We start from the raw sequence: 19057 nt of genomic DNA, 5'->3' as shown, positions 1-19057 counted from the left end.
GACTGACTAATGCAGTTTTCATGTCTCTTGTATTTACTTTTATTTGGTTTGTTCCTCAGTTTCTTTTTTCCATTATCTAAGTTTACATGTTTTTATTTTTAATAAATAAACTATTCATTCATTCATCGAGAGGAACCTTTAGATTTATCCCTTTTCCAAAAACACCTAAATCAAATTAATGTCTTGTTTTCATGTCTCTGCAGAGCTGAATGACATATGGATGGAGAAATTCAGCCATTTGATTCAGATGTGTTAGAGAAGTAATCCATCTAAAAGTTGCAGGACAGGAGCTCTGGAGGACTGGACTTTAGGAACCCCTTTACTGTGATATTTCATTTGAGAAAGGATGAGTTACATAAATAAAAGGGTAAAATTACTTATGATGATCTACATCATTATGTCGTCTGTACTCTTGTGAGGTTTTGTGGATGGATTTTGTTTAGATGTGACGAAATTTGTCAGGCACAGCTGAGACCACATCCAAGTCTGTGATGTGAGGTTCTTGGTCTGGTATTTTGAGATTGTTGTTCAAAACCTGAACAAAGAAAACTTCCCTTAAAATAATTACTCCACAGACGTTACTTTCTGTGTCACAGTTTATTGATGTTTTACAAACAAATGCCATCAACAACTGTGCCATATCTGGGATAGCAGCAGGAACTTGGAAGCTATAAGTTTTCACAAGAAAAAGCGGAATTTGTTTTCCAGGTTGAAATTTAGCAAATTCAGTGATTCAGACAAGTGTTGAAAGAGTACTTTCAGAGGTGTTTAGCTGTCTTGATGTAGACTTGATGAGTGTGAGGGTCTTCTTATGTGCTTCTACTGAGTTCATTTCATGCCTTTTTATCTGCTTGATTTCCTGAAACACTGAGGACTGAGGACGTTGAGCTTTCTGGGCCATATTCTTCAAAGATGGTGGTATGGTTGTGGCGGTTAAATTCACCTTCCCTGAGAGGCTGTTAGAAGCAGCTGGGGTTTGGTTTGGTCTCCTGGATCTGGATGGAGATTTAGATGGAATCTTTTTGGATTTTTTCTTTGGAGGGCGTCGTAGTCTGCTGATTCCCATCACCTTGAGTTTGATTGGCGCCTCAGAAATGCCTGCCATGTTTCGGGCCTGGCAGCGATACTCACCAGCATCTTTGTAAGATAACCCGTTCAGACTGATGATTGACCAGCGGACCCCGACTCGAGGAGACGCCTGCATAACTAGAACATGAAGGAAAACAGTCTCAGCATCCAACACAAGTCTGCTCCATGTTAGGCAGCATAGCATTTTAAGGAGTATCTAAGATGATTTAAATGGTACTCCTAATAATAAAACCATGACAGATTTATGCTTTTTTATGAATAAGAGATTTACTGCTCCACTACTACAAACAAGATGGGAAAACAGACAGATGAACAATAAGAATTCTGAATTACACAAAGATGTTTCTTTAATATGACAAAACTTACAACTCTCCAAAATCCTGGGTAGCTGTTCAGAGTTCTGCAGGATGTCTTGTTGGCAACAATCTGTGCAGAAAATCAGACTGTAGTTTGACTGTATTTATGATCTAATGCTCATATCATCCACTGATGTGTTGTTCATGAACGAGTCGGCTCTAAGAGTCGATTCTTTGTAGTGAAAGAAAAGAACCACTTCCTGTCTGAAAGAGGCAAATCTTTAAAGGGGGGCTTTAGTTGGATGTGCACACCAAGAGGTTAATTACATACCAGGAAAGACTAGGATAGTGCCCCTATGTAAAGAAGGAACCGTCTCTTAGAGGACATGGAGTATGGTAGTAGAGACAGAGACAGCTGGAGGCCAGGTTTAAATTACAAGCGTGTCTGGATAAAAGGAGAAATTTAAAGCACCATAATGTTTAAAGTTCAGCTTTTATTTACTTGATTTGCTTGGTATGGTTCTTTGTTCGACACTGGGGCCTTTTCTGTTTAACATCTACATACTCTCACTGGCATAGGTGATAAATTAGTTACCATAGCTATGCAGATGACACACAAATATATATTACAATGTCACCATGTTTTGGAATAGTACGTCTTTCTGTATTTAGAAAGTTGTATTAAATTTGTGGCCAGAACATGGACATCTTCTATGCAGAAAGTGTAACAAGTGTTGCGTTAGTTAAAAGGCTGTGGGATTTTCTGGTCCTGAAGCTGATTTTGGGCATGATAGTGCCTTGTCATAGACATGAACCAAATCCACTAAAAAACCACTTTATCCTCCTTATTTATGAAGATTCTGACAATTTTCAAAGCCTTACATTAAAGTATCAGTGTTATCAGATTAGTATCAACCCACAACGATATCAACGATGGTGTAGATATTGTCGATATTTGGATTGATCTGCCCACCACTACCTAAAATAAGGAGATACAAGTTCTAAACCTTTTGTCCCTATCGTAGCTCGATACCCTGCAGCATGTTTGACTGACCCTTACCAGTGTAGGCTGTGGTTTTGATCCAGGTCAGTGTTGGCGTTGGGTAGCCACTCGCATCACATCGCAGGATCACGTTGCTGCCCAGTGGAGAGATGACCCGGGTGGCTGCAGGCTGGACAGACGGCCTCATACAGCGAGACAGCTTGGCCTGGGTCAGCAGCATCCCCGACTGACCCAGAGACCTGCTGCACATCAGCAGCTGATCCATCAGAACCACTGAACTCCCAATGGACATGGACAACTGGGTCAGCATGGAGATCTGGCAGTCACACAACCAGGGGTTGTCATGTAGACCTAGGCATCCAGGATAGTTGGAGGTGTTTAAATGATCATGTTAGATCTGTGACATACATTCAGGGGAGTTACTGAAGAAGACCATGAACCGGCCCAAACTTTTTGGCCGTCCACGAGGATCTTCGCTAACCCTTAAGCTCCATGTTCAGCGGTAAAAGAAAAACACACTTTTGTTGTATTAAATCTACAGTAATTGCTCATTTTGAGCTTTACTGGTACCTGAAAGCTTTAAAGCTTTAACACAGACTGATGTTGATGTGTGTGTTCAAGAACTGAGAAAGAGTGAAGTTAATGGCATCCCCGTGGGGCAAAGATAAGTGTTTAGTATAAATTTAGCATAAAAAGTCAGAAGACAAGTGTTTGGTGGATTATTTCTTTGTTGTAACAGTGCTTGTTGGTAATAAATCTTCTCATTTTTTGAGAAAACCTGTTTGTGGGATGAGCAGCAGAGGTGAAGATGTGGGTTGAGCCCATAAAAAACTTGCCACATCTCTGACAAACGGAGGATTCTGTTGTTGACTGTTGTTATGAGACTCTGGTGCCCCGGCAGAGACGTGGAGGACGGTTACGTTCAGAGTCCAGGTTCTGTCTACAGAAGTTGGATTGTAGGGTCAAAGTGTGGAGGAGACATGGAGAACGCTGCTGATTGCTGCACTGATGGGGAAACATGGGGATGGAGAGTTACGGCCTCACTGTCACTGGAAAAACAAGGGTTGTCATCAATGGAGGAAATCTGAGTGCAGAAACTTATAGAGATGCAACCAGTGGTGATCCTTTATCTCCAGTCTGGGACTGAACTCTAGTGGGGTCTATCAGAGACTACTTCCAGAGGATTAAGGACCTGCCTGCAGTCTTGACCTCAACCTTAATAGACACTTGTGGGATCAGCTGTTGTTACCAGAGTGACCAACACAACCACATTACATAACTGAGCTTCTAAAGTTCTGACTGGGACCGCGAGGCGAGAACACATTACTCTAGTCTTTGCACTGGCCTCCTGTTAGATTTAGGACTCATTTTAAGATTCTCTTGCCAGTCTTCAAGGCTCTTAATGATTTCCATCCTGAATATTGATCAAAACTGCTTTTACACTGTGAGCCTTCTACAACTGTCGAGGCTTTTTAAGAGCCAAAATCTGTGTAGAGAGGGCTTTTAGCCACTATGGTCCACATCTATGAAATAGCCTTTGTGAACACCAGAGGGCAGCAATCCTAAAATGGATTTTTGTACCAGGCTTTAAACATGTTTATTTCTGCGTGAAGTTGGTCTTTTTAACATGGGAGTCTATGGGGATTTGGTCTGTTTTGGAGCCCCTAGTGGATGAGGAGGGAACTGCAATTTTTTGCACTTTGCATAAGCTCCACATTTTACTGCTGGAGGTTGCCACTTGGTTGGTGCATTGGGATGAATTTTTATTTATTTATTAATTTGTACTGCACTTTGAGCTTCTCTGTGTATAAAAAGTGCTGTATAAATAAAGATTGATTGATGTGCTGACTGGTGACAGAAGCTGGTTGAAGGAGTGTGTGACCAACCTGGTGACCAGTATAGGAGGAGGAATCAGGCTGCTGCAGCTGTGTTTGGTTCTTCCACGTAATGCTTAGGTCCCTGTTTGTTAATAAAGACATTTTTAAATTTCAAATATGTTTTATTTCTTCAGATTTCCGAATAAGAATCAACATCAGGATCAACTGATTTTCATGGGACCAACCCACATACCCAACTCTGCTGCTCGTCCCACAAATATATTTCCTCATAGTACAAAACGTTGTCTATGTTCTGGTCCAAAAGAGATTTTACCCAGGATTTTTCTCTGCACGGGCCCACCCTCCAGTCCTGGAAGAGGAAACCAGAGGTCCAAGAGTTCAGCTGGTAATATAGTCAGTCTGAGGAGGAGGACAGGTGAAGAGGAAGATTCAAACGTGGAGCACACCTGTTTTATACTGACAGCTTCTACATGTATTTTCATGAACCCACCTGTTACTGGACAGGTCCAGGTAGGTGATGTTTTGGAGAAACAGAGCAGCGTGGGCTGGAAGGCTGGACAGGCGGTTGTTGTGGAGCCCCAGAGTCTGGAGGCGGGGCATGTCCCGGAGCCCCTCCCAGGGGAAGGTGGTCAGCAGGTTTCCGTCCAGGCGCAGCTCTCTTAAAGCCTTTAGGTTGACGAAGCTGCTGGGGTGGATGGTTGTTATGGAGTTGTAGGTCAGCCATAAAAAGCGAAGCTCTGAGAGGTTGTAGAAGGCTGCTCGGGGCACCTTGGAGATGAAGGTCTTTTCAAGGCGAAGTTTGACTGTGTCGGGGGGGACGTTTACAGGGACTGCTGATATTTCCGGGTCACTGCACTGCACCAACCTGCCACGTAAACAATAAACATGTCAGAGCTGGAAATGAACAAACTTTGCACAAAGACTAAGGAAATTTGGTGGATTATTTCTCTCCTTTAATAAAACAAGCTGGTGTCAGCGCAATGCAAAATCTGACTAGTCATCGTTACAGAGAGGTAGAACTTGTAAGGATTATAAGATAAAACACCACAATTAATTTAATCTTTTACATTTAAAATCCCATAATCCCAATATTTTGTTTCATAATTATGACTTTTTGTCTCATCGTAATTATGACTTTAAATATATGAGATACCTTTACTAACCCAAACCTTTACAAGTACCAACACAGACTGGTTTAACCACGACAGCCAACCTGACTATTGTTGCTGATTATGTCCAACGCTTTATGAAAGACATTTCTTTGACAGTAATATAAAAGTGAAGGTATCATACCCCAAATAAAGGTTACAAAAGAGGGCCCAGTTTTCCAAAAATGAAATAATAATACACAGAATACAGACTAGTTTGTCTTTAGTTAAATCAGACACACAGGAAATAATCCAGCATTCTGATTACATCAGATTAACAGATATATTCAAGACTTGATCAAACATCCAGCAAAGAGAAATCACGAGGTATAGATCATCTCACCTGTACGCAAAGTTGATAGAATCAGTAATCTGTCTACAACTGGTTTAATTATCTTGAAGACTGAGACAGAATTTGGCATTTTTACTTTCTTGTTGAGCTCATTTGAAATCTGCCGTCCTTAAACTAAAGCTGGAACATTTTAGATGAGGTAAGTTTTTTTTTTCAGTAATTCAGTTTTTATTCTTGGTGGTATTGGTGTGTGTGTTGGGGGAAGACTGGAATGAGGTCACAGTTAATGGCTGAGTTTATGGACAGCCTGGTACATTAAATACTTAGCAAGGCCTTAAAGACTAATGATATAAAAGAGGTCTGGTAAAGAATTGTATTTAAACCATGATAAGGTGTGCATGACTTCCAGAGAATTTCCAGATTTTTTGTAGGGTTGGAAATGTGTTACACCAGATAATATTTCAGTAATGTAAATAAGGCCTAGATGAAGCGACAATGGCAGGTTAGTTCATGCAGAAAACTGGAGCTTCTGTCCTGCATCCCGTGTGATCTGCTTCCCATCTACCTGGGCGTTCTCTTCAAGCTGCACACTTCCCGCCTTGCTGTTTGCTTCATGCCTGCTGCTACTGCTGCAGAATATTGCCTGCTTTTGTTTGGAATCGCTCTGCCACCCCAGCATCCACCCCGTAGGCTCTGGTCAAAAGAATAAATTTCGTTCATTCCTGCCTTTCTGTGTGGAGTTTGCATGTTCTCCCTGTGTGTGCGTGGGTTCTCTCTGGGTTCTCCAGCTTTCTCTCACAATCCAGAGACATGCATGTTTGGTTAATTGGTCACTCTAAATCCTTCCTAGAAGTGAGTGGCTGTTTGTTTCTCTGTGTTGACCCTGTGATAGACTGGTGACCTGTCCAGGTGTACCCTGCCTCTCACGTGCTAACTGCTGGGCTAGACTCCGCCCCTTCGCAACCCTGATTTGAAATAAGTGGTTAAGAAAATGAAAGGATAAAAAGCATAAAAAATGCATATGCAAGGAGTGGTGTAATCAATAAAGCTTTTATCCATCAACTCACTAGTTGTCTGACTGGTGTTAAAATAGGGTGAAAATTCCTAAACTGGTTTCCTGAACATGACGACAAGTCCACTGGACTCCAACGGCCTCCACACATCTCAATCCCATAAAGCAGCTTTGGGATGTGGTGGAACGGGAGATTCTCATCATGGATGCAGCCGACAAACCTGCAGCAACTGTGTGAGGCTGTCATGTCAATATGGAGAAAACCTCTGAGGAAGGTTTCCACCACCTGCTTCCATCTATCACACCAAGAATTAAGGCAGTTCTGGAGGAAAAAGGGTCCAACCCGATCTGATTGTTAAATCTGTCTGTGCACCATCAGTGTTCATTGACAAGTTCCAGCAGGTTTAGGGGTTATACTGTGCAACAACAGATCAGCTGAACACAGAAACACAGAGATGACAACGAGACCTTCACTCCACCTGAGTTCTTCCAGTCCACCGATCCCATATGTGCAGGCACACGATGCTGGACAGGACTGGACCTCCAACAGAACCAGCTGCAGAACGTGAATGAGCACCAGCAGGAACATCTCTCATCAGACAAACTGTGTTTATACAAATTTTTTGCTGTCCATGCTTGCAGTCCTCTTCGGTCTTTGTCCATGCTGTAGAGTGAAACTGAATCCCAGATTAGCTGGGATTACACTGCTTAGAGGTGCAACTTAATCCTCACTGTCACATCACAGCATCAGGGCCCACACGAGCCTTCTGGAGCCCAAAGATAATTTACCTCCATCCTGCCTCGTGGATCATTTTAACTAAACTTCAAATAACTGTCATGGTCACTGTCCTGCTGCTCATTGTTGGTTCTTTGTTCAAGTTATCAAGTTTTTCTGGTCTCATTTGTTTCCATCTTTCTCTACATGTGCTCATCTTTTCACTCATTTAATTTCTGTAGTATTTATCTTGTGAGTCTGCAGTGATGGTGCGCTTTCCCGCCTCGGTTACTGTTGTAATCCGGCGCTTCGCTTGAATGACCGTTTCTGAGGCTCGCCTATCCGGGATTGCCAACTCTGGTTCTTGTGAGCTGCTGTCCTGCAGCTTTTACATGTTTCCCTACTGGAACATGCCACACTCAAATGCAAGATTCTGCACAAGCCTCTTAATCTTGATTTGAGTCAGGTGTGTTGCAGGAGGGAAACATGTACAACCTGCAGGACAGTAGCTCACGAGGACTGGAGTTGGAGATCCCTGCATGGTTCTGCAGGAAGGTAAACAGAAGTCATGTCCTCACAAGTGAAGAAAAGAGAAATATTATGATAGTGGCATTTTTTTTTCTGACCACTGTTTTTACACACGTGTCCGAATGAACCGCGATCAGCCATGAAGGAAACTCTTCCTCTTCAGAATCAGACGAACTTAATTTACCACCAAACTGGGAAATTCCAGAAGTTTCGTGGCCATTCACAGCAGACGTGGCTCTCACTGCAGGGAGTGGCTCTGCAGGTGTCTTTGTCCCAGGCTAGAGCTGGCGTGGTGGGCTGCGTGGTGGCTTCTCTGTTGCTGTTCTGTCCATTTGGAACTTGGCTGTAGTTTAGCTGTGGCCTTTTGCAGTTTCAGCCTGAGTGAGGATGTGGATCGCTGCTTCGCTCTCCTCTCCTGTGTGGGAGAGCTGTGCCTCGACTTTCAGGCGTTTCTGGCTGCTGATGCTTCTGTGCTGCTTTCCTGAGGATCTCATCTTTGTTGTGGGTCTTGGTACCTGGTTCTGGGGAACTACCCCAGACAATGGACAGAAGCTGAAGATCTACCTCTTAACGTCCTGGCTTGGCAACTGTGTTGGAGTTAAGTTTGTTGTGTTTTCATTAATATTTTGCTCTGCGTGTTTTGAAGCTAAGCCGGGATCATGAGCTGAACGAAGCTGTTCTTTTGATCATTTAGCCATCATCACACACCCGACGCCTTTAGTTTGTGTGTCAACGTCTCTGATGTTAAATATACAAAAGAATTTTGTTTTTTTTTTTGGCTTGTTTGAATTATTTTAATTGAGGAAACATGGCAAGTTTTACAACAATGTAAAAATATATTTCATCCTTTTTTTTTAAATGAACAGTAACAAACACTGAACCATGTTGTTCCCCTGAAACGTGTAATAAATAAATACGTGTAAGTAGGAAAGAAAGTCGGCAGTTTATAGTATTAAGTTATTGTTTAAGTGGCTGTCTGTTCATCAGTGTTGATTTCGGTGTTTCTGAGCGGCGCAGGGTTTGGTTATATCGTGAATGACGTCACAGAGTTAAAAGTTTGCGTGTCCTAGTTTAATAGTGGACTAAAATCGTGCAGGACCCGAGTTCCAGCTTAGGTAATGTGAAAAGTCTCCGGTGGAGTTTTATTGTGATTTATATTGATTGTGAAAGTGTAAACAAAATGTCTAACCATGTTCAATAAACTGAAACTGAACTGAACTGAACTGAACTGAAAAGTGAGTACTACTGTATGACTTGTGTTATATCTCTGTTGATGTGCTGGGGCATATTTCCTGTTAGTTGCTGCAGACAAGAGTTTGGAGTCTAATTACTCGAATTACCAGCTGTAGCTGCTAAATAAGCAGCGAGCTCCTTTCCTCAACTGGGCTAATATTTATTATGAATTGACTCAAATTGATTTGTCTGTAAAGTGGTGCAATACAAATGAAGCTGATTTAACTTGAATTGAAATTAACTGAATTGAATTGAATTGAATTGAATTGAATTGAATAGGGTTCACCTGTACCTGCACCTTGGATGTAAATGTCTCTTTTACTACAATTTACACTGATGATGCTCAGGTTTATTCCTTCTTTTTATTTACATTTTTCCAATATTTTTTTAATCTTGTATAGTAGGCTTTATATAGTTACATATTTTAATTATTTATTATTCTTGAATGTTGTGAGTTTTTTTGCATTACTAAAATGTCCATATGTGTAATTTTTTTTAGAAAATTTGTTTTGCATGGAAGTTAATTGTAACCTGCTTAGTTTTCATTGTGCCACAGAGTTTTTTTTTGGCCAGGGAAAATCCATAATAGTGATATCACTGTCAAAGCTTGGGGATGAGCCACCTTATGGAATGATTATCATGAAAACTCAGGCAAAATGAAATTATGACCAATATTTGAGAATAATTCCCACCATCACATTATATAATACTGGTATATGTAAATTTGAGTTATTCTGATCCAAATCTTACCTTCTGATTGTTACCAGTGACTATTTTTTTCCTTGATTAAAAAATGTGTTATCCCTTATTGAATTCTAAAAACGAAACAAAACAAAACACAAAATAAAATAACGAGCCATTTTGAATGGTTCTTTGAAAGGAACGGCTCCTCAAGATCCTTCGTAAGTCTCATCTCTAGTAGCATTTTATTATTTCAGTTCAATACTTTATTTCTGAACTTTACTTCAGACACAAAAATACGGTCCATATTTATAACACACACAAAACAATTAAAACGCTTTTCTATTCAGGCTCAAACTCCAAACGCCCATCGATGTTCAAAGCTAACGTTAATACGTTACCGGACGTAGCACTCGTGAGCTTTCACAATAAGAGCACTGTGCCAGTTCCGCTTGAGGACGCCTTCTCCTCTGCAGGAAGTGTTAATGTTAACACTGATGGTGACTTGACCAGCATGAGAGCTCTGTACTGAGTGTTTATTAATGTAATGAGGGATGTAAGATTGTAGGGAGAGGGAGAGAGAGGTATCTGATTAAAAAGGGGGATATCTTGTACTTAGTTTTACAGTAATTGTGTGAAAAGTCGTTTTCTTATTACATCTCTCTCACCTAAGTAAGCCACTCCAGTTTTAGATAAAACCTTTAAGATGAAAGTTAAAAACATGCTTAGCTGCCACCAGCAGGAAATGCAGCTAAATAAAAAAAAAAAAACATATTAGCCATGAACTGGAGGAGATCATACATTATATTAAACTGGAATTAATTACATCTCCGCAGTCCAGTTTCTTCAGCCTCTTCACTCCTCCAAAATAACCGGATGTAGTTACTCTCCCAGCCTGCAGGTGGCGCGTGCTGACAGATCAGGTTGATAAATCTGTAACGGCCGCCCCACGTGAACGCGCCTCACTTTTAGGCTGGTCTGTAATCGGTTCTCTTCCCCTCGTGAGTCCTGGAAGTTGGTGGTTCGGGTTGGGGTGAACATGTCCGCTATGGACGGCCAGTTTGTGTCTCATGGACGGGGACCGGAACATCGGCCACCGGGTCAGAGGACGCGGAACACGGTTCAGCCCGAACGGCACACGCACCAGGTAAAACGACCGAGCCATGACTGTATTAAACTGTATGCTAACACTGAACCCAACGGAACAGAACCAGGGAGCGGTTCGAGTGAGGGACAGCTGAATCTAACCGGTACCGTTTTCAGTATCAGTAACTTTTTAATTTTTATTTTAGTTTTTATTGTGCTCAAACTTCAGCTCATAAATAAAAGAAACACGTGAACCGAACTCCATAAAAAAAAGCCGAAAATTTTAAGTTTATTCTGAAAAACGGGTGGTTTGGTTCCGTTAAAACATACCGGATAAATCTGAACAACTACCTGGATCTGGTGTTTGTGTTCGGGTCCGTATGAGACCGGCAGATCAGCAGAATATGGCTAATGTCAGGTGAAGCTTACCTGTTACAAACAGCTGCTTATTTAACTGACCCGGTCAGTGAACCGGAACCATCATTAGCAGCCGAACACTTCCTGGTTTGACCTACTTTAAAGGTGTTTGCCATTCCCTTGTCAGGTTGACATCTTCTTGTCTTTTACCTGTTGGTGTCCCAAACAGTTTGTTTGTTAAAGAAAAAAAAAGTCCCTTAAACAAAACTTTAATCTGAACATCTGTTTATCTGCCACAGCAGAAATACCGCGTGTTTTTAAATGTTCTTTATAACACAACATTCACGTTGTGTCTTGATTAATGTTTCACACCCTTCCTTTTCCAGAGAACCAGAAGGTCGGGTCGAACCAGATGTTTTCGGCAGAAAGCAATCAGCAGATTTCTCAGAAATGTTTTATTATTCAGGCATACAGAATAACATGAAGCAGCATCCAGTAAGGAGAATAATTTAGTCTGGAAAAGTCCTGATCCAGGATAGAAACGTGTTTTTATTTAATCTGTTGGTGGTTTTTAAAACCAGTTTTTACCTCAGTAGAAAGTGGTCTCCTACTGATAGTTAACAGCTCACTGGCATCAGACATTTTTCCCAAGTCACTAAAAATAGCTGCTATTAAGCCTCCTAAAGAAAAGGACTCTAGACGCCTCTATAATGAACAACTATAGACCGTCTCTAACCTCTTTTATTTCCAAGATTATTGAGAAAGTTCTATTTCACCAGTTTAATGACTTTTTAAATGAAAGTGGAAATCTTGATAAATTTCAGTCCGGCTTCCGACCTCATCACAGCCCTGAAACAGCTCTGGTCACAGTGTTAAATGACATTAGGTTGACTACTGATTCTGGTCTAGTATCAGTCCTGGTTCTGGTCTAGTATCAGTCCTGGTTCTGTTGGATCTCAGTGCTGCGTTTGATACTGTAGATCACAGAATATGCTCCCTTTGGGTGAAATATTACAGAACTTTAGCATTATTAATCACAGTTATGCAGCCCAGCAGACTTAATGTGTTTTGGAGCAAATAAACACCTGGATGAAGGAGAATTTTCTACAATTAAATGAAGACAAAACTGAGATTATTCTGTTTGGTAGAAAGAGAAGAGGGTCAGCATTGGTAAACACCTGGAGACTCGGGCTCTTAAAACCACCGACCAAGTTGATAACCTGGGAGTGTTGATAGACTCAGACCTGACTTTCAGCAGCCACATCAAAGCTTCACTAAGAAGCTTTTTACCAGCTCAGAAACATCAACAGAATTAAAAGTTTAGTCTCCCAGAAAGACCAAGAGAAACTCATCCATGATCCATCTCCAGTAGACTGGATTACTGTAATGGTCTTTTAACAGGACTTCCTAAAAAGAACATTAAACATCTGCAGCTCATCCAGAACGCTGCTGCTAGAGTTTTAACCAGGACTAAGAGATCTGAACACATCACACCAGTTTTAAAATCTTTACACTGGTTTCTAGTTTATACTGGTTTCCAGTTTATACTGGTTTCTAGTCACAGAATAGATTTTAAACCCTTCTGATATAAACCTAGCAGAGCTCTTAGATCCAAAGACTCTGGTCAACTAGTCTAGACCAGAGTCCAGACTAAACATGGAGAAGCAGCTTTTAGCTGTTATGCTGCTAACAAATGGAACAAACTGCTAGTGGAGATTAAACTTTCCCCAAATGTAGACATTTTTAAATCCAGGTTAAAAACATTTCTTTTCTCATGCGCCTATGCATGAAATCTACACGGAAACTTTTTAACTTATCTTGCTTTTAATCATTTTAATGTAATTTATTATTTTATTGTGATTATGTGTTGGTGCCTTTTACTATTTCTAAATATCTGTAATGCTTTTGTTTTATGTAAAGCACTTTGAATTGTCCTGTACATGAAATGTGCTGTACAAATAAACTGCCTTGCCTAAAAACAGTAACATTACCGTGCACTGGTCGGACTGATGGCAGGTGAAAGGTTGGAACTGTGCACATGCGTTTTGCACAGCACCGGAAAAGAAAACACGTTATCAGCAAAGAGGTGATAACGTGTTTTCTTTTCCGTTGTTTTCTTACAATGTTTGGTAGCCGTGGTGGTACCAGCGAATACCACTGCAGTCATACCACATACTCATTCTGAACACCACCCTTCCTGTAACTGATGTCAGTGTTTTATTATTATCAACACAGACTCATCAAACAACGAGCACCATCAGTAGGAAATTATGACTCACCTAGATGCACATCTATGAAGTTAAATGTGTCAGTGACAGTTTGCACCCTGTCTGCTGGTGTTTTATTTCATTGTTTCCTCTGCCACTCACCTCCACCTCACTCCCCTGCTCCTCCACCTGACTCTTCTGCCTCCTCCACCTGACTCTCCTGCCTCCTCTACCTCACCTGTGTCCCGCTGTTCTAGGCTGACTAGGTTATGAAAACTCTGGTATTAAATTATTTGGCATGGTTCAGGAATCCTGCTTGAACCTTGTGGCATTGATGCTGTTACCCGACCAGAGCTCTCTTCCTCGTTTATTAACAGACTCATCTGAAATTGCAACCAGTGGTTAATACATAGATGATAGCGTACATTTTTTTAAGCTGACCAGTGTCAACTTTGGACCAATTACTTAACGTTAATAGCATCATGTTTGCTGTTCATCATCTGTTGTGGAAGGTCTGTTCAGCTTGTAAAATCTAAAGAAACTCGTATCTTTATGACTTCATAAGTGTGACTTAGGTTTGTACGATGAGGTGAGTCAGGTCAGGGGGTCAGGATTACTACACATGTGGAAATGTACACGTATGTACGTTTAAAATAACTTGTAGATCTGGAAAAGTTCCTCTGATCATCGTGTCAGATACCTGGGATTAAATGTTTTTGTTTGCCCGCCGTCATCTGAAAGTTGTAATAAATGTAAATATGTAAACTAGATTAAATATGTAAATAAAATAAACATAAAAGAGATGAAAATGTTTAGATTAAAAATATGTTTGTAATTATAAGATATATTTGTTCTATATGGAATTAAAATATATCTAATTAATAAATTTATATATTCTTTGAAAATAGAAATGTACATTAAATTTTATATTTTATACATTAAATATAGAATATAAGTATAAATTAGGATAAATAAAACTATGTTAAAGGAAAAATGTTGAAATACTTCATAAATTTCAGGTTCAAAATGTTTTTAAAATGGAAAATTAATTGAAAATAAACATGTTGAAAATGTTCTTGTTTACACTGAAGCGAGGGTGGAAATGTGGAGTTTTTATGAAGCTGTTTTACCAGCCCGAGCTGCTGGAAGTCAGACTGAATGTGGAATCTCAACTCGGATGTAAATTCACACCCTGGTTTATGGGTACTGGGTCATACCAGAGATGGGGACTCAAGTCTGGGACTCGGACTCGAGTCGCACTTAAGTCGCATTTCCAGTGACTTGAGACTTGACTCGGACTTGCAGTTTGAGACTCATGAACGATCTTATTTTCTTTAATGATCTTCTCTCAGTCCGACCTTGGAACACCGAGCAGGAAACTCCGCCTCCAGGTTCTCCTCCAGCTTCTTCTCCTCCTCCTGCTTCTCCTGCTGCCTCTTCTCCTCTACTTGCTTCTCCTCCTCCTGCTGCTCTTATTAAATACGAGCTGGTGTTAAAGAAGATGTTTCTGCCTGTTAACGGCTGGTTGATGCAGCAGGTTCTAACGTGCGCTCTCTCTGCTGGTGGGAGTGCAGCTCGCCTGTGTGCACGTAGCACGGCATGTACAGACATGACGTGATGTAATTACATGTCAACAATAAAACCAGGCTGCTTCTACATTAAAAGGAGTAAATATAAAACTGTTCTAGAGGAAAGAGGATCTTAGATTACTGCTGGGATCTGGTGCTGAATTAAAATAACCTAATTAATTATTTTAATATAAAATTACTGAAGTAAAAAGATGTCAGACATTAATTGAGTAATTATGGAAAATAAACCTGATCTTCTAGGGTTGGTGGGAGTTGGGCTCTGGGGAAACGCTGGGTCTTATTAAGTGCAGGTTCCGGGTTGAGAATAAAAAGTTTGTTGAAAGGGAAAAATCACAAAGAAACATTTCTGAGCTTACTTAAATCCTACTGGTGTCTTTTTATGGATGATATGGTTGAATTCAGCTATTACTGTGTTTTAGAGGCGATTTCAAAATATGGGGATGTATGTCGTGTATAAATAAAGCCAAAAAACATCAGGATATGAGTTTTAGGTTGTAGCCAACCCTATCTGAAACTATACTGTAAAAAAAGGGAAACTAACAAAGACGAATAAATAAACTGCAGAGAGAAAGGAGAGCAGCAAAGGATGTGGGGTGAACAGATGTGCTTTTTTGTTTCTTTGAAGACAGACGAGGCATATCTGCAGCTGGAGTCATTTACATCTGTGCAGCTCACAACTTCATCTCAGGACATGTTAGATTAATCAGCTCAAGCCAATCCATCTCATCCAGTCAGAGTGAATACAAGCCAATTTATAACAAATGATCATAGCCTAGCTAAAGAAACCAGCAGACTGAACTCTCACACAGGTCGGTTGATTAATGAGGGTCCGGGGGCAGATGGGGAACAGAGTATACCTGAGCAGCAGAGATTTCTCCTGAGAAGACCCGAAACCTTTACTCCCACATCATTTCTGAAAGCCTGACATGTCACAAACCAGCTTTAACCTGTTCCACACCAAGTTCATGCAGGGTTAACGCATGATGTGTTCACTTGATCAGAGAAAAATCTGATTTCTGACCGTCACTGGTCCAGCTGCTCAAGCTGAAAAGGGTCAGATTTTAGTCCCTCCCAAACACTCTGTTCCATGTCTGGATATTTGTTGAAAGAAGAATTAAAAACCAACTTGTTGTGTTTTTTTTTTAATCAATTTTATTGACAAATTCTGCTTCAAAATGAGTTTTTCCAAGTGAACAAAGAAGCAGTTTCTGCCTCTTCTCACACACATGGTGTGTGTTTATATTAAGTCGGTTAATCTGAGGTTTTCTCCCCAGGTTGATGCCAGCCGGATCCAACCACAGCCTCCAGGCGATCCCAGATGGCAGCATATGCACGAGCCCAGCGTCAGAGAGCCTCAGCTGGACGACTGTGAGCGGATGGGAACTCTGTTTGGAATGATCAACAAGTGTCTGCGGGGGATGGGCTTCATTCAGATGTACTTTGGAGACAGAATCGTGGAACCGGTGGTGATCGTCTTCTTCTGGCTGCTGCTCTGGTTCCTGGGGATCCAGGCTCTGGGACTGGTGGGAACTCTGTGCCTCATCATCATCTACATCCAGAAGTGATGGTCAGCATGGACCTGTTCCTCTCTGGTACTGACACGTGTGATTTTGTAGTAGGTCGATGCTTGTTGGGGGCGGCTTTGCTCAGTGCTGTACCTCAGTAGCTCTGATGGATACTCTGCAGTTTCTGGAAGTGGTTTGATGGTTTGATCAGTTGTAGAAAACTGATGTTCTGAGGACGAGAGCACACGGAGATGCGCTGATCTGGAGTTTCTCTGTATCGGAGTCCTGCTGCTGCTCCTGATGGTGACCAGGACCGGCTCCTTGAAGCAACTTACCAAATAATCCAGACTATTAAAATGTCTCTGTATTCAGCTTCATGCAACAACAAAAAAGAATATGCTCAGTTACCATGACAACGCATGCAAGGAAGCTAATGTGGTCCTCGGCATGTTCCTCAAACAATTTTTTTTTTATCCAAAATGTTGAGAAATGTAAATTAACACCGAATCAGCTGTTGAGGACTTTTCAGACGAGACGGGGAACGTTCGGGAACGTTTGGGAACGTTCAGGAACATGTGGTCGTGTTTACACGACTGTCGGCTCCTCAGTGGAACAGCAGGGAACCACAGAACAAGAGCCATGTTTTTTTTTTTCAAAAGAACCAGTAAAGAAGTCGTATCATGGTGGTTTCGTCATGAACACAGCGAAATGATTCTAACTTAGCAGTAAATTAGTAAATGAATAAAGAGCTAATTTACTGGGAAGTTCTAATCATGTCCAGTCCCATCATCCTTTAAACAAACGGTTCACATTTCACTGGGAGGTCCGGTTGTCTGATGGTTAACCAGGAAGGAGGAAATCTCTGCACTTTCTAAATCAGCGACCTCAGTTTCAGACGAAGCATTAACCCTTAAAACTCCAAGCCATTTTCTACTATTTTGTCCCCATGTTTTTGTTTTAAAATAAAAATTAATGTAGCAGCTGAAGCTTTAACCCCAGTCAGCATCAGACATGATGTTTCTCAGCTGTCAGATTGAGGCTAAAATGATGTAAAATGAATGTATGAATAGATTTAGCAGCATAAAGGTCGACCAGAAGAAGAAAGCAGAATTTATTACTAATAGAACTTTGTAGAAATAACACACAGATCAGCAGTGACCAAGTCTTTTCTCATCTCATCGTTCTCTCAAGTCTTAGCGACATAGTAGTAATAGTGGTCTTTTTATGATTAAAATATGTGATAAATAATTATCATGGATCATTGTGGATTCACCATTTAGAGTCTGGATTGTAAACTTCCTGGATGGGATTGAAATGCCTGGAAAACTTCTGTAGATCACCTAAAGGTAGCTCTCCACCACATTTACCCCCCAGAGGTACACACTACCGCTCTTGAGACACTGATGACCGGCGCTCCGTGAGCTAGGGGAGTTTTAAGGGTTAAGCTAGTACTGATGGTGGACCGGATCTCATGGACCGGACTACGAACCTGGCTGGGTCAGCCGCCATGGTAGATGCACTCATCACCGCGGTAACTGATGCGGGGACTGCTGCTGTGAGCAGATTAAATAAATGTGAACGATTTTTTCTTGTCGAAATCTAAAACAGATGGGATCATTAATCGTCTCCATCTGTTTCAGAGAATTTTAAATCAGTAAAAATGAGTGAGAGCTGTTTGTGCAGCTGTCAGGACCAACGAGAAGAATTTAATTTCATTTGCAAAGCTTCCACTTTTCTGGCTGTTTCTCTTCATCTGGTTGATTGTTGGTGGATTCTGTGCAGATTCAGCATCAGTTAAAGGGCCACATCATGTGAGCGTGCTCAGAACGAAGAGGAAAGTCAGGGATCAGGACCGGTCGTAGACCCGGCTGTGTTGGACCTCCATCATAGTGGAGCCGTCTGGATCTTCAGCCTACGTCAAATCCACAGAGACTTCAGGTTCACTTCTGACCCGCAGCTGAAAATCTGTTTTCACTGATCCTAGAAGCATCGTCTGATTATGAGGAATAATATCTCCTCTGTCAGCATGGATTTGCCGTGTTCTTCCTCCACATGATTCATTTCTACTAACATAACTGAAAACAGTTAATAAAATCGTTTTCTTCTGGAAGGATTGGTGGATTATAGTATATTTGGGGGAAAATTAAATTAAATTATTGATCAGAGAACTTTGTTTCCTCATGAAGGTTTTCTTAAACTTACAGTGAGGAATACAGCTGCTAACAGCTGGATAAAAGCTTGATCTTCACCTCTGGACGAAACGAGCTGAAGGTGCAGAACATTGAGTTTTTCTCTATTTGCTTAACAACAGAACAACAGAAAACCACAGAAGAAGTTCTCCTGATTCCTCTGAAAAGTTGATCACATATCAAATAATTTGTGTATTTTTTGTTGAGTTGAAGCTTCATGTTGTTGCAGAAAACGATTAAATGTCAGAACTTTCATGTGTTTTGCTGACTTTTCATTTTCCTCAAATCT

The 19057-nt window shown here is 41.0% G+C and overlaps 1 protein-coding gene across 1 annotated transcript; it reads right to left on the bottom strand.

Annotated features, from left to right (window-relative positions):
• Positions 1-437: 437 nt before the first annotated feature.
• Positions 438-15086, bottom strand: LOC121631562 (leucine-rich repeat, immunoglobulin-like domain and transmembrane domain-containing protein 3). Its single transcript, XM_041972570.1, has 8 exons — positions 15005-15086; positions 14854-14956; positions 11273-11329; positions 4717-5091; positions 4540-4625; positions 2446-2739; positions 1456-1515; positions 438-1206 (listed from the first exon to the last, which is right to left on the bottom strand). The coding sequence occupies exons 1-8, from the start codon at positions 15084-15086 to the stop codon at positions 734-736; spliced, it is 1530 nt and encodes a 509-aa protein (XP_041828504.1). The 3' UTR covers positions 438-733.
• Positions 15087-19057: the final 3971 nt, after the last annotated feature.

The sequence above is a fragment of the Melanotaenia boesemani genome, chromosome 20 (assembly GCF_017639745.1).
Source record: "Melanotaenia boesemani isolate fMelBoe1 chromosome 20, fMelBoe1.pri, whole genome shotgun sequence".
NCBI lineage: Eukaryota > Metazoa > Chordata > Actinopteri > Atheriniformes > Melanotaeniidae > Melanotaenia > Melanotaenia boesemani.
This window is presented reverse-complemented; position numbering and strand designations above follow the sequence as displayed.

Excerpts from the sequence above, each read along its gene's own strand:
- LOC121631562 (XM_041972570.1), bottom strand. The coding sequence starts at position 15,086 with ATGCCGTGCTACGTGCACACAGGCGAGCTGCACTCCCACCAGCAGAGA. Across the intron at positions 14,957-15,004 it reads ACCTGCTGCATCAACCAGCC|AGCAGCAGGAGGAGGAGAAG; the intron begins GTTAACAGGCAG and ends GTATTTAATAAG. Across the intron at positions 11,330-14,853 it reads GAGGCGGAGTTTCCTGCTCG|CCATATTCTGCTGATCTGCC; the intron begins GTGTTCCAAGGT and ends ACCTGACATTAG.